The 14,955-nt window shown below is 31.8% G+C and overlaps 1 protein-coding gene across 4 annotated transcripts in view; it reads left to right on the top strand.

The window, feature by feature from the left end:
• LOC124432823 (complexin) overlaps positions 1–14,955 on the top strand; it is a 243,300-nt gene that overhangs the window by 214,521 nt on the left and 13,824 nt on the right. For all 4 annotated transcript variants that reach the window (XM_046982099.1, XM_046982098.1, XM_046982100.1 and 1 more), the window contains one exon: positions 13,368–13,497. In XM_046982099.1, the coding sequence (XP_046838055.1) occupies positions 13,368–13,497 (130 nt within the window). The remainder of the gene's footprint in view (positions 1–13,367; positions 13,498–14,955) is intronic.

Here is a 14,955-nt window from a genome sequence, read left to right on the forward strand (position 1 = left end):
ATCGATAAATTTTTAATAACAATATTTTTTCTAGTTTATAACAAAAGTAACTCAAAGATGTCATAAATACAAAAAAAAAGAGGATATCTTCCACGGGTTTCATGTAGGACGTTCAACGAATGTCCAATTGAGGATCATTGTTTACTCCAGACACGCGTATTGCCTGCAATTAGGATAATTATTGGTACTCGCGATCATTCGCTCGGCCACTCCTCCACAAAATTACGACCGCAATTCGATTCTCATTTCTCTCTCTCTCTCTCTCTCTCACACACACACACACACACTCTTCCTGGCTCGCTCGTCTACTCGTTCGCGCTATCACTCTCACGGGAATTTCCGAGCCAAAGCGTAATCAAGGCCTGCTTTCGCACGGAGTCTAAAACCTCTGACAACGAGAAATCATAGACTATGACAATGACAATGATGACGAGGATGATACATTCGAGAAATCATAGAGAGAGAACGGTAACGTAATGACGATATCGAGCTCATCGAATTGTCACCGCAGTCTCGTTCTGTGAAATATTATCTCCTCTCGTTAAGCAAACTCTCGCATCTCGATATCTTGTTACGCGATTGGATTCTCTCCGCGGAATCGAACGACAGCGATGGTGACGACGGCAACGACGACGACGAGTATGACGATGCTAACAACATCGACGCAACCTGATGAGAAGCCCGCGAGGCCCTTTTTACCATTTATTAACGACCGTTATTCGATTTCTATCCACCGTTCGGTTGGTAACTTCATTTATTACAAAATCGATATTACGAAAGATAGCAAAGGATATTGATATCTTCTTTGATTGATTAATAATAAAATTTTCTCTTTTAATATAATACATTTCGATATATATATATATATATATATTACTCTTTTGCCTGATATTTTCATATGTTTCAAATACGATAAGTTTGAATGATCTTGATTTTAAATTAATAAAAAAAATGCGTTCGCTTCTTTTTATAAAAAGGTTTTCTTTTTCGAAGTCTCTACAACTTTTAATTACGGAGATATCATTTCGAGAGATCGCTATTTAAAATTCGTACATCCCTTTAGTATATTATGCGTAATATGATAATAGAGAAAAACTGCTTACGTTGACCTACTGATAAACTCACGTAAATTCTAGGAATTTATATAGGTCACTGTGTCAATGTGCCCATGTGGAATTATATTATAGGTCAGTGGGTCAATATAAACATCTTTAATATATATGAGATTATCGCAAAAACTGGAAATTTTAGAGATTTAAAATAAAGACCATTTTAAAGGATAAATTTTTTTCTATCTTTTCGTCATGTTTTTTTAAATAATTATTAACGATTTGTTATAAACAATTTGATACAACAACTTTTCGTAAACCATTTTTCTTTCTTTTTTCAATTAATGCTATATAATCGATGTTTATACAAATAGATATGTATATTTTTAATAATTGGTTATAAACAATTTTCATAATTAATTTTTTTTAATTAACACTATATTATTAATGTGTATACAAATAGTAGTAAACGAATAGAGTACCTCGCAAAAATAGATTTGAACTTTGATTAATTGGATTTGTAACCTCTATAAATATTTTGGATTATAAAAATAATATTTCTAAATAGTTACAATTGTACCTAAACGAAATAAATTCAAACTGTTCATGCGTATTTTCAGAAAATAAAAGCAATAATATCAAATAGACTCAAGTAAGCTCAAAAATAATTTCATAAATTACCGTATCATAAATTATATGCTATTCAAAATCATTATTTCTTTGCTATCATCAAAATCGATAACGGTACTCTTTAAACATGATTCAATTATAATAATAGAACAATAAACAACTGAAATTATAAGAATATACAAAATTCTCGTATAGGTACGTTTCTACGTGTAAAATAGTATTATAATGTTTCTTTGAAAACATTTTTGTCGTGATTAATGAGATTTGCAATATATTTGTTGCAAATTTTTGTTATACATGTTACGCACATCTTCGGATCATTGTACGGAATGCATTACTTAAAACTTAGAAAAGATTATAGAATTCTGCTTTCCAAGATTCTATTATTTATTATTTGTGAAAGGTTCGATTTTTTTTAAGATCGTAGTACTTTTAAGTACATTTTCGAAACCTGCAAGTACTCGTTCTAGAATTCGAAACCAACTTGTATAAATTGAATATATTGTAAATATTACATTATTGGTTCAGAGTAGTATTGGAAACTAATGGAACGAAACTTGGCTATTGAAATTAACTCAAATTCGTAAGTACATATTGAACTTGATCTTATCTTTAACAAATAAATAAAAATATATATATATTTAATAATTTGTCCGAAACAATTTGTTATAAATTATCTAACAATTAATAATTATAATAACAATAACTAATTAACAATGTTTTTTTATAAATTAATGTTATAATATAATCCATGTTCTATTTTTCAAGGAAAAAGTATGAACGCGCAAATTATTTTCTACATACATAGGAAACTAATGTACATGCTTATAATTATTTATAATATATAGAATAAGAACAAATAATTTATGATCTACTTACGTAAATGATTGAGCAATACCCATTATCTCTGACTGTCGACGTTCTTACAGACTGAAAAAATTAATTCTGATAATCGTATCCGAGCTCAAATCATAGTGGATCCGATTATATGATGATCGTCTAAAACAAGGGGATTTTTGCTGAAAGAGAGAAGAAGAGAGAGAGAGAGAGAAAGAGAAAGAGAGAGAGAGAGAGAGAGAGAGAGAGAGAAAGAGAGAGAGAGAGAGAGAAAGAGAAAGAGAGAGAGAGAGAGCTGTCGATAAAGACGATTTGAAACTGCAATTAACGATGAAACAAACGGTACATCTCTCAGGAGACCAATTTGTCGATGTACCTCATAATGATCGTCGTCGTTCTTATTACAAAATATCGTTCCGATTCTTGAGTTCTTTTCTTATTCACTATAAACGATATTACAATGCAACGAAGAAGATCAGATGAATAAAGAAAGATCTTTTATCTTTGTCTCTTTTTTCATCTCATTTTTCATATTCTTTTTTAATCACTTAAGAAAATGAAGGTAGCCTTTCGAAGAAAGAAAGAAAGAGAGAGATAGAGATAGATAGATAGAGAGAGAGAGAGAGAGAGAGAGAGAGAGAGAGAGACAGCAGATTTAAAGACGACAATTCGACATTTAAAAGATGTAGGAAGTAGGAAAGAATTTTTGTAGGATCTTGTGTTTCTCTCTTTCTTTTCGGTCCTCAATTAACTCGGACAATTAATTAAAAATCTTCCAGACACTGGCTAAGTTCCAACAGACGCTCTGTCGTCTCGTTACGCTACCAATGAAACAATGGAGACAAAACGGCGCACCTCGTCCTAGTGAATGGGACGTTTGAATATAATGAAGTGGAGCAAACTACATCTTCTTGATTAAAAATTCAATTCATGTGGTTCTTACAAGAATTTCTATCAAAGAGAAAGAAATAAAGAGAAAGAGAGAGAGAGAGAGAGAGAGAGAGAGAGAGAGAGAGAGAGATGGAGAGAGAAAGAGAGAGAAATAGGTAAAATCGAAATTCGAAATTCACGATAATTGGTGACCCAATTCAATGTATCCCTTTACTTCTTTTCTTGTTCCACGAAAAAAAAATCTATACAATTTTCATGATCTTTCGTTGAATTTCTTTTTCTTTCTTTCTTTCTTTTCTTTTCTTTTCTTTTTTTTTTGTTTCACAGGTTAACTAGAAAATTTCTCGAAACTTTTAATTTCTCGGCTAGATACCCCAACCGGCCGAAGCGGAATGGATCGCTAAAAAAGAAAGAAAAAAGAGAGATAGCGAAGAAAACAACAAAAAAAAAAAAAGAAAAGAAGAATAATTTATAGCCGACAGGCTAGAATAGACGGGATAGAACTTTCGTAGGATTGTAAAGCCGCTTAAGAGCGGCGAGTCAATTTAGCGGACTGGAAAGAGCAGCGCGCCAGCTGTAATTTACGTCGCGGAAGGATCTAAAAGCTTTCGCGTCTTCGGTGGAAAAGGGACTATCCTTTAACCGAAGAACTTTCGCCGTGGCTTTGTTAAAAAGTATGACCAACTTTAGCGAAAGACGGTGTCTTCCTTTGTTCTTTCCTTCAACTCGAATTATCTCATCGAAATACTTGTTCTTTTATAAAATGAAGGAGGGAGGGGGGGGAAGAAAAAATAGTTATAAAAAAAACACAAAAAAATCCCATAAACAGAAGAAGAATATTTTGAAAAAATTTTTATCGGCACGTTCGATCGTGAAATTCGAACACTCGAGAAAGGATACGTAAATAATCGAATAAATAAAAGATTGAAATCACGATGGAGCCACGAAGGAATCCTCGAGAATCGTACGATCGATGATCGTGTGCGGTTTAAGGAAAAGAAGAAATTATCTTAACGATATCAGCGATTCTGCCATATATGGGTTGCGATGTAATTTTAATGAATACATACTTTATACGTATGTACGTATGTCATGAATACTTCGAAAGGCAAAACTTAAATTACCCTTCGATAAAAAATGATCTCTCTTTCTTTCTTTCTTTCTTTTTTTCTTTCTTATTTATCAACAATAAACAGAAAACAATTTGATTTTCACATTGAAAGCTTTTCTCTATTCTTATGACAATTTTTTCTATATTATAAAGAAAATAAAAGAATTAGAATAAAATGAAATAAAACAAAATAACATAAAAATCCACAAATGGGGGATACAAGATAATAAAAACGTCCTTTTCTATCTTGACTGGAAAATCGCAGCAAAAGTAAAACACACGAGTCGACATCTTCCTTTTATCGAGAAATAACGGAAGTGAACGACATTATTGCGCGTTGTCGACCTCCGTCGATGTGTCGGTTCGTCGATACAACACGCGTCGATGTACTTTATTATGTACTTTATTGAATCTCGCTGGTAAAACCCTTTTTCTTTCTGTTCCCCGTAGACTATGATTCTATTCACGATATAACGCCTACACGTTAAATGTCCGTGAAAAGGACATACGTCATTTCGCAAGTCATGTAAAAGTTTTTCAAGAAAAGGTCATTGAAAAGGGGAATAAAAGAAAGAAAATAAAAATATAAAAGGAATCACGTAAATTGATTTTTTTATTATTAATTAATTAATTATTTTATGTAACAATCGACTTTTTTTAGTAATCTGTAAATATATTCGAAGACTAATAGTAAGCTACATATGATTGTATGTACAGTATAAATAGATTGCTTATCTTGAAGATTTATAAAAGTGTTTTACTGATAGATAATAGGGCTATGTCCAATGTAAATAATTACTCGATAACACTAATTATAATTTTTTCCAATATCTCTCTCTCTTTCTCTCTCTCTCTCTCTCTCTCTCTCTATATATATATATATATATATATATATATATATATATATATATATGCACACACGCTCATACGCATATATATACACATATATATAATACATAAAAGAACAAAAAAGATACGATAGAGTACGAAATATTGTCTATTTTTAGAAGTAACACCCAATCCTAATATTTATCATACAATATAAATTATTTTGCTTTTATCGATATTACGCTTCAAAAAAAAAAAAAGAAAAAAGAACATAGCACGACCAATTTTCTTATACATATAAAACTTAATCGGGTAAATGACATCGTCGTTTATTATGGGTGTGCACGCAACTAATATTACCCAATGACGATGCAAAAGTGCAAACGATAATCTCGAATGCAGTTAACGTGTAGCGTAGATAGAAGCAGGCAGCCTTTAAAAGCAAACACGCCGTACATATCCGGCATCGAATTTCGCGAGGCGAAATGCGAAACGTTACGTGAAGGATGCCATACGAATCAGAGGTGCATAAGCTTTGATGTTTCGTGTAACGTATCACAGTGTCAAAGATACGAGAAAGTCATGATCGTAGATTCAAAATCAACATAATTAATAATTACAAAATATCGTTTTAGAAAAAAGTTCGTTAATTATCTAATTAAGCGATAATTTTACTTGAAAAATTTATTAAAGTTAAAACAAATTAAATTATTTTGATTAAATATCAATTTAAACGGCGTATCAGAAATATTGAAAATATAAAAAAAATTATGTATTGTATTTGACTAAACCCTATAACAGTTGTTATAATATTCTAGTAAAGTTATTAAGGATAAAGAAAGAAGATGATACTCGAAATTAATCATTAACGATCGGACGGTTACGTTTATTTATTATTCCTTTCAATTAAAATTATAAAGAAGGTAAAGAAGGAGAAAGAGAGAGAGCGAGAAAGAAAAAGAAAGAGAAAGAGAGAGAGAGAGAGAGACAGACAGAGAGAGAGAGAGAGAGAGAGAGAGAGAGAGAGAGAGACATCAAAAGTGGATCTTGCTTGAAGGAATAATCAATAATGAGTTTAAGTGAACGCGTTATATCTACTAATTATACATAATTACTTTTGCGTAGAGAAAACGTGACGAATATTCATCCCAGAAGCTTCCTTCTTCATTTATTTATAACGTTAACGACATGCTCGAATGCAAATTACGGAAGACTGATAAGCGCGAAGCCTTATTGAGTTAAAATATCTTCGTAACCGATCGCATTCGAATAAGGTCGATCGATTTCTTGGTAGATTTAAAAATGTTAGTACGTATGCTCGGCAAATAACATACACACACACACATACACACACACATAACATACACAAAAAAAGAAAACCAGCAATGATGGAAGTAATAAAATGTTTTAGTTTAGGCCGACTTATCACTTGCGTTCATAAAGCTCTGTGAAAAACGGCAAAAGCATTTTAGATTTATTCAAGTAAAATAATAAAAAAAGAAGGATAGATTCTTGAAATAAATTGCACCCTTCGGGTATCAAAAGATACGGAACCTCGCAGTTATTCGCCGACGAACATTTTTTAAAACTCATTTTCTATGATATATTATGATATAGAAGCGAGAAAATTCATTTAGTTATGTGGATCTTCAACGGATCTTGGAAAAATGAAAAATATTTTTTTAATCTAAACTGATTGATTTTCGTTCCTTTCTCTTCGAAATCATTTTATAAGAATTTATTATAAGAAAAAATTAAGAGTAATTAAGAGAAGAAAAATTAATTTCTATTTTTTGTGGATATTTTAAATAATACGTACGTATAGGATATATTAAATAATATAAACTAATATATTAATATATGATAATAATAATAGAGAAAAGAAACAAAATAATAACAAAAATAAAAAAAGAAAGAACGGACATACGTAACACACTTTTCTCAGTATTTACAAATAAAACGATACAAAAATAGAAACAAAAATACAAACAGATGTAACATTGTTTGGCAAGCTACTAAACTTATACGTATATCCGCCAGCGGTATTCAAAAATTACAAATATTCTTGCAAATTTTAAAAGTTCTGTCGTACTTTCACTATGTCTCGCGAATCAGCGATTGGGCGACAAAAGAAAACTCGGGGAATATAAAGCAAACGAAAAATTCACGTGAAAGAAACAATGAAAGAGAAGAGGCGAGATATAAGAAAAGATGAGACAGACAGCTTTCCAATTTCGCAAATTCATGACCCGTAGAAACATCGACGCGTCTCGAGAACGCTGACTGGTGTCAATAAAATGGCAGTGAAATTCGTTTCTAAGAGGAACTATGAGTAAGGTAGACAAAAATAAAAAAAAAAAGAGAGATAGAAAGAGAGAAAAAGTATGGATGGATATTTGAGCGAATTGAACGACGAATGCAGGAATCGTGAAATAACGTGAACTTAAATCATTCGAAAACGCGTTTGAACTCTCTTTGCCGTTATTTGCCGAATCAAAATCAAAAGAGACAGAAAGGTAAGTTTTATCAAATTTTATCTCTAGTTCCAAGTGATACAGAAAAATGAATAGGAATGAAGATCTTGCAGGTAAGAAAGAATTGCATCAATTTTTCTTCTTTTTTTTTTTTGATTATAACTTATAAAATAAAACAATATTATTCTTTTCTTCTTCCTTTTCAGATAAAATCAAAGATATATTATGCTGAAATGGAGCTAACTATAAGTATCGCACTTTACCAGACGAGCCCAAAGTAAAAGTTATTAATTAAACTAAACGTTGTTAATTAGTAAAAGAACAATTCAAAGCTTCTTGTCGCTGTACAATTGATATTTGTAAAAGAACAACGTTTATATCGCACTTCTATTTGATGAGAACAAAATGTAGACCTTGTAGTCAGCCTCGTAAATGGAACCTCTTGAAATAATATCGGGTATTAATGAATAAAAAAAAAATAAAAAAAAAGAAGGGAGAAGAAGAAAGAAAAAAGAAAAGAAAAAAGAAAAGAAAAGGAAAAAGCGAAGTCAAAAATCTAACGATGTCGTGTCTCGTAAAGAGAAAATATTTTCTTTTCAAGCGGTTCCATTAAAAAGGGGTGCTATGATACGCGTGTAAAACGAGACTAGTACGATCTAGGTAGGTAGAGGTGCATAAATGCTCGAAGGGGTGATTAACTTCTAGCGTTGTAATTAAGATCGGGTTGATCGATCGTCTCACCGTGTTTAACATGGGTATCTTCCTACTAGGTGTCGAAATTGATGTCGCAGAAGAGAAGGAAAAGAAGGGAGAAAAGACAGTTGAGTAAAGATAGTAGAGAAAAAAGGGAAACGAGAAGAGGAAAAAGCAGAAAGAAAGAGAGGGAGAGAGAGAGAGTGAGAGAAAGAGAGAGAAAAGGAGCAGAAGAAGAAGAAGAACGAAAGGGACGAGAAGAACGGACAGCCGGTATTCGACGGCGAGAAAATAGAAGAGAGAAGATTGAACTTAACTGGGGTCAAATTGACTCTAGTAGGGAGTCCCTGCATTCAATATGGCGACTTCCTAATAGAGTCAGGCTGACTCCTTTTAAGACGTTCACCCGACCAGCCGTGAAAGTACTTAAGGAGCCGCTCGCGTTCAACGAAGTTAGGACCATTTATATTACAAAGTGTCATTTAATTTAATGCTTAATGAGATGTCAAAGTCGAACGTCAATCATAATAACTTCCGATATCTATGATACTCATAAGTATTGACATCTGTTATTATATAATATTATTTTTACGAAATAAAAATTCAAAGAATCCGATTAAAACGTAATTTTAATTATACGTTATAGCATAATTGCTTTGATGTGTTTAAACATTAACGAAAAATTGCGAAGGTAAACAGGCAAACTTTTGAAAATTCTTTCGACCTAAATCTCTACTCCTTTTCATTTACCCATTTTCTCTTTCCTCCCACCCATTTAGATCTTGAATCACGGCACGTAATTGAACGCGCCCGAACAAAGAAGCAATTACTCAAGTTGTTTATTCTCGCGATATACGTAGTACACACGGCACAGTGAAATTATTTGTTGACAATTACAAAAGAGTTCCACTCTCAGCATCACGAGCTAAAAGAAAGACTGTAAAAAAGGACACGTTGATCGAGTTTCAAAAAGATCTCGATCGATAATCAAACAAACTTCAACTTCAAATGTTATTTTTCAATCCTTCACTTCGTCGTGCTGACTCTATAAAAATTGATATTTTGATCTGACGTATTTTAAACTTCTTTTTTTTTTCAAGGATAAACAAAAAACCGATACTCTCTTATATTTATTTATAATTGTTATTGAAATTGTCTGAGAAATGAATCGTCGATGAACCGATGTCCCTCACGACAATAAATACATACATTAAAAATGTCAATTAGATATCATGTTGACGTAATATTGATTATTTCACATTGCTTGTCATCAGAAATGACCCACACTGATATCGATGAGAGTGTATCATGCCAAAAATCATATTCCCCGATAGAGAGTAATGATATCGATATCGTTTATTAATCACCTCATAACATTTTGTTACGGCTGTGCAATGATCGGATCGAACGTCGTGCCATGTAACGTAATTAATTTGCATATTCAATTGAAACGATAGAGTATAATTGATACGGGATGTCGTCCGATCGTTTTCATTCGCGGCCATCGTGCTACGTGAGCTTACTTCCAATTTAGACGAAAATTGAGTAGATTTGTGCCAGGCTCATTGGAAATCGTTAAATCTGATACATAAATCAAAATATTTATTTAAATTTAATTATTTAAGTAGGATCACAATATTTTAATCCTCTTTTAGCATTTTTATTCAGATTAAAAGAAAAAAGAAAAAAGTTCTTTTTTTTTTGTTTTCATACGAAATATGATGATCATTCGTATTTGAAGAATTTTTTGAAATAAGGTAAATCAAAAGATTAATTAATGATTAACACATAAAAGTTCAACGTAATTTTTTCTACTTCTTTTCTAGACCTTGGAAAAATAAAGATTCAAACGATATTACTGTCCACTCAAATACATATATAGACGAATGCACAGACACGTGTACTAATATTTTCACAGGGGGAGAGCGTTTAAGCGTTACATTTAAATCCTCGTTTAATTTCCGGCTTCCTCCACTTCTCACACCAGCCGAGCAGAGCGTCCATTTAACGAAATTAGCGGAGCGAGCCAAAAAGAGAGTGAAAGAGAGAGAAAGAGAAAGGGAGAGAGAGAGAGAACGAAAACGAGAACGATAAAGAGATAAATAACCAGCGGATGATTTTTTATCATTCCCTTCGCCTATCAACAATCAGAATACAAATTTAAACGAAAGCTTTTTACCATTAGAGAACAATTTACAAATAACTGTAGTATTCGGTCGCATGGTCGTGCGTTTATCGCGACTCCTGTGACAATCAGGTTGATTATGACGATCGTAGAGGAAAAAAGAGAAAAATAGAAAGAGAGAAAACCCTGTGAATACTAATAAAGAACCGCTACCTTCGTGTACAATGATAGCTCGTCTCTTCATGGAGAAACGATTAAATGGGCTTTTTTAACATAACCGCCAAGTATTTCCTTCAAAATTTTCATCTCTTTATTTACACTTACATATATTGTTTATGAATATTTTTACAAGTATAACAAATGTAAAATTAGCCAAAACCGATCTCGTTAGACATATAGATATTGTATAATACTGTTTTGTCCTTTTTTTTTAATCTTATTGATCGAACTACTAGCTGTTAGCGTAGAAACGCAAAAGAATCGACCCCATTTCGTGTAATGGTTCGGACAGATTTTTAATTAAAGTACACGTCGATATTTCACATCGGTAAAATCGATCTCCACGAATCCTACGAAAGAAAGTACTTTTGTAACAATACATATATATATATATATATATATATATATATATATATATATACAAGTATACATACGTTGACAATTAAAAAAAAAATTGTAACATTTTTGGAAGTAACGATATACCTTAGATTATTATCATTACATATAATCATTTGATCGCAGTCTTATTCTTTAAGGAAGGAAGATTTTAAGAAGTAGAGAAGAATCTAAAATCAATGTTTTCCATTCTGCATTAGCAATATATATACGAATTCGTATATATCGCAGAATGTAACACGACACTGGTACAGCATATAGTACATGTAAGCGCATAGCGTTTGGTACTTGAACTACCAATGACGTGTCCGAGTTGTACCGCAATCGAGCTTATTGTCTACCACGAGAGTACCCTAGAATACAAAGCATCATCGGATGGATAGTAGTACGTGTTCTACCGTAATATGTATTAACGCTCGTGCTATTCTCTCCCCTCTCTCTCTCTCTCTCTCTCTCTCTCTCTCTCTCTCTTTCTCTCTCTCTTTCTCTCTCTCTCTTTCTTTCTCTTTCTTTCTTTTTATACATTTACGTATGACATAAATACATATAACATACATACGTACATGCACACACATGTGTATATATGTATATATATATATATATATATATATATATATATATATATATATAACATACAGATATTTGCATACATAGGTAATGTGTGTGTGTATAGAAAGAGAGAGAGAGAGAGAGAGATATCTCATTCTTGTCATTGCAGCTGTTGGCAAATAACGTACGAGAGATACTCGAAAAGTGACCGTTAGTGTCACGAACATGACATCACTGTTTCTATGTCGTAATTCCAGAAAACATATAAAAAAAAATATCGAAGCAAGTCAAATATACTATTTCAAAATCGAATGATTGATTCCAGATAAAATAAATAAATTTTGAAAAATATTGGATTTTTCTCACTAGACCTTCTGTTTTCCTGACATATTAGAAATATTGTTTACATAGATCTTTGCAAGAGCTAAAATGAAAGAAGACGAATACAAAATGAAAATGAAAGAAAAATGATAACAAAATGATGATGATATTAAATTCTATTTCAAACATAAATTATAATATTTTCGATATAATATTTTCGAATAAAGAAAAAAGATAAGAATAGAGACCACTTTAAAATTATTTTATACAATGTCTAAGAATCGTGTGCATAATAATTGAGATGGATAAGAATGCTATGGATAAATTCGTTATTCAGACTTGATAAAATATTTATATGATTCAGAACGTTGATCATAATAAATATAATCTATAGGTATGTTCAATTGAACAATCCTACGACGTTGTTCGTTCATTCCACAGTTCAATGTACATTGAATTATCAAGCTTTAATGACTGTGACAGTAACGTATATACATAGACACATATGGAGGTAAGAGAGAGAAAGAGAGAGAGAGAGAGAGAGAGAGAGAGAAAGAGAGAGAGAGAAAGAGATAGATAAATAGATAGATAGACAGAAATGGAGACAATTGAGGTGGACATAATGCATTAGCTCTAAACCAACGTGCTGTTTAATTATTGATATTAAATCGGCCAATCAGTGAAACAGCCGATCGGTGAAAATCGAATGAATTAAGAGATTTAACGCCTATGATCTATGTTTAATATCGAACGCTTCGTATTTTCAGCGATAGATGCGTATAGAATTATGAGAAGGAAAATTTTTGAAAATCCCTTTATCTAGCCACATATCAGATATATGGGATGACACGGTATCTGTCGCCCATTAGTGTTTTACATATAGATTTTTATTAACAGAAACATGTATATTTATATACATGTAGATTTTTATTAATAAAAAAGTACAAGAAGATGATAACAAACAAAAACCTATAACTTCTCGATTGACACGTAGAAGAGCACGTTTTGTTCTTTCAGATATCTAATTGCGACTAGCTGTTGTTACTCGTACGCTCTTACTCTCTTTGTCCTTCTTTATTTACGCACTCATCGATCAAACAATATTATCAGTCGTCCTATCGATTCTTACGTATATATATGTATACACGTATACAATAAATACACAGATGTAAAATTTCAATCGATCGATCCCTTTAATTCAAAGGTTGGTTTAATCTCCGAAAATCCCTGTTTGACTTTTGCAGTATAACATAAAGAAGCGAGAAGAGGTCCAGGAAATGCCGCAGGAAGAACCAAATCCTTTGATGCGAAAGAAGAAGACGCCAGAGGAATTGGCGGCCGAGGCTGAAGCAGAGGACGAGGACGAGTTAACGAGTACGTTCCTTTCCTTTTATTTTGTTCTTTTCTTTTTTCTTTTCTTTTCTTTTTTCTTTTCTTTCTTCCTTTTTTCTTTTTTCAAGGAAAAAATAAATTCAATCAGGTATTTCAGATCGAAACATAAAATTTCCATCGATGCTTCTGCGAGAGCCTTCAGATTCGCAAAAAAGATTGAATTTACATAAAATATAGAAGACGAATATCGAGGAGCTTAACCGAATGAAATATCTACTTCCACGATATCGAAACGACGTTGTAAATAATGGATCGAGGAGGGAGGTAATGGTGGGGCGGTGAGAAGGGGAAAGGGTGAGAGGGTACACAATTCATAGTACATATCGAGCGAATTGTGCGGCAACGAATTAATGCGTGGCACAGAGCTTCCGGGATAGGGAACGGAAGAGAGAAACAGGGGTGGCTTGATCGATGAGAGGTTAACGAGCCGTGGATAGAAATCAAACAGAACCGCTTCGAGAAATAGAACGAATCTAACCAACGTTGATGTCGTGTGCCTAACATTGTTCTTCGGACCGTGAAGAGAGATCGTCGTGGCAAAACAAAGAATCTAAGTTGAGCGAAAACATTATCATTCCGATTGCTCATTTACGGGAACTAAATAAATGGAACATTGTTTACCTTTTATTGATTCGATAACGGATATTTTTCAAATTTATGTTGACAAAACGCTACAATGATTTTTCACTATTATCGATAAAATGTTAGAGAAACTTAACGATAGGATGAGTATTAAGAATAATTATAGATGTTTACATATTAAACTTATATTTATTAATTATATTTTCTTATACACACGTTATAAATTCTAATTGACTTAAGGAAACAAAAGATAATAAAGGCGGTAATTATAAAACTGAAAATATATTTCTAACATAATATGAAAAAAAAACACGAACAAATTTAAGATGGAAGGTAACAATAATTTAATGATAACATTAATTAATATTATATTATTACCTTATATAAATATATAATATATATATATATATATAATTGTGATTATATAGAAATAAGTAATAATCATTATCCAATTAATAATTGAATTAATCCAATTAAAATCTAAAAGAATAATTAGAATTATCGAGACACGTGATTCCATCCGCATTTAAATGACGACGATAAAAAGTGAGATTTCGATAACAATTGAATAGTAATTATAATAATAATTATAATATTAATGTGATATAACCAATGTTAATAATGATATATAATAATTATTATCATTGTTGTCCAATTATTTTTATCTCGCAACTTTTAATTTATTTGTTTTTGTTTTATCTTTTAACGAATAATCGTAAAAAATAATTATAGACCACTTATCATATTGTTATAATTATTAATAATTGGATTAATCGAATTAAAATTCAAACAAATAATTAGAGTTATCGTGATTTCATTTGAATTTAAATGACGTCGAGAAAAAATGAGATTTCAATT

This window comes from Vespa crabro, chromosome 1 (genome assembly GCF_910589235.1).
Source record: "Vespa crabro chromosome 1, iyVesCrab1.2, whole genome shotgun sequence".
NCBI lineage: Eukaryota > Metazoa > Arthropoda > Insecta > Hymenoptera > Vespidae > Vespa > Vespa crabro.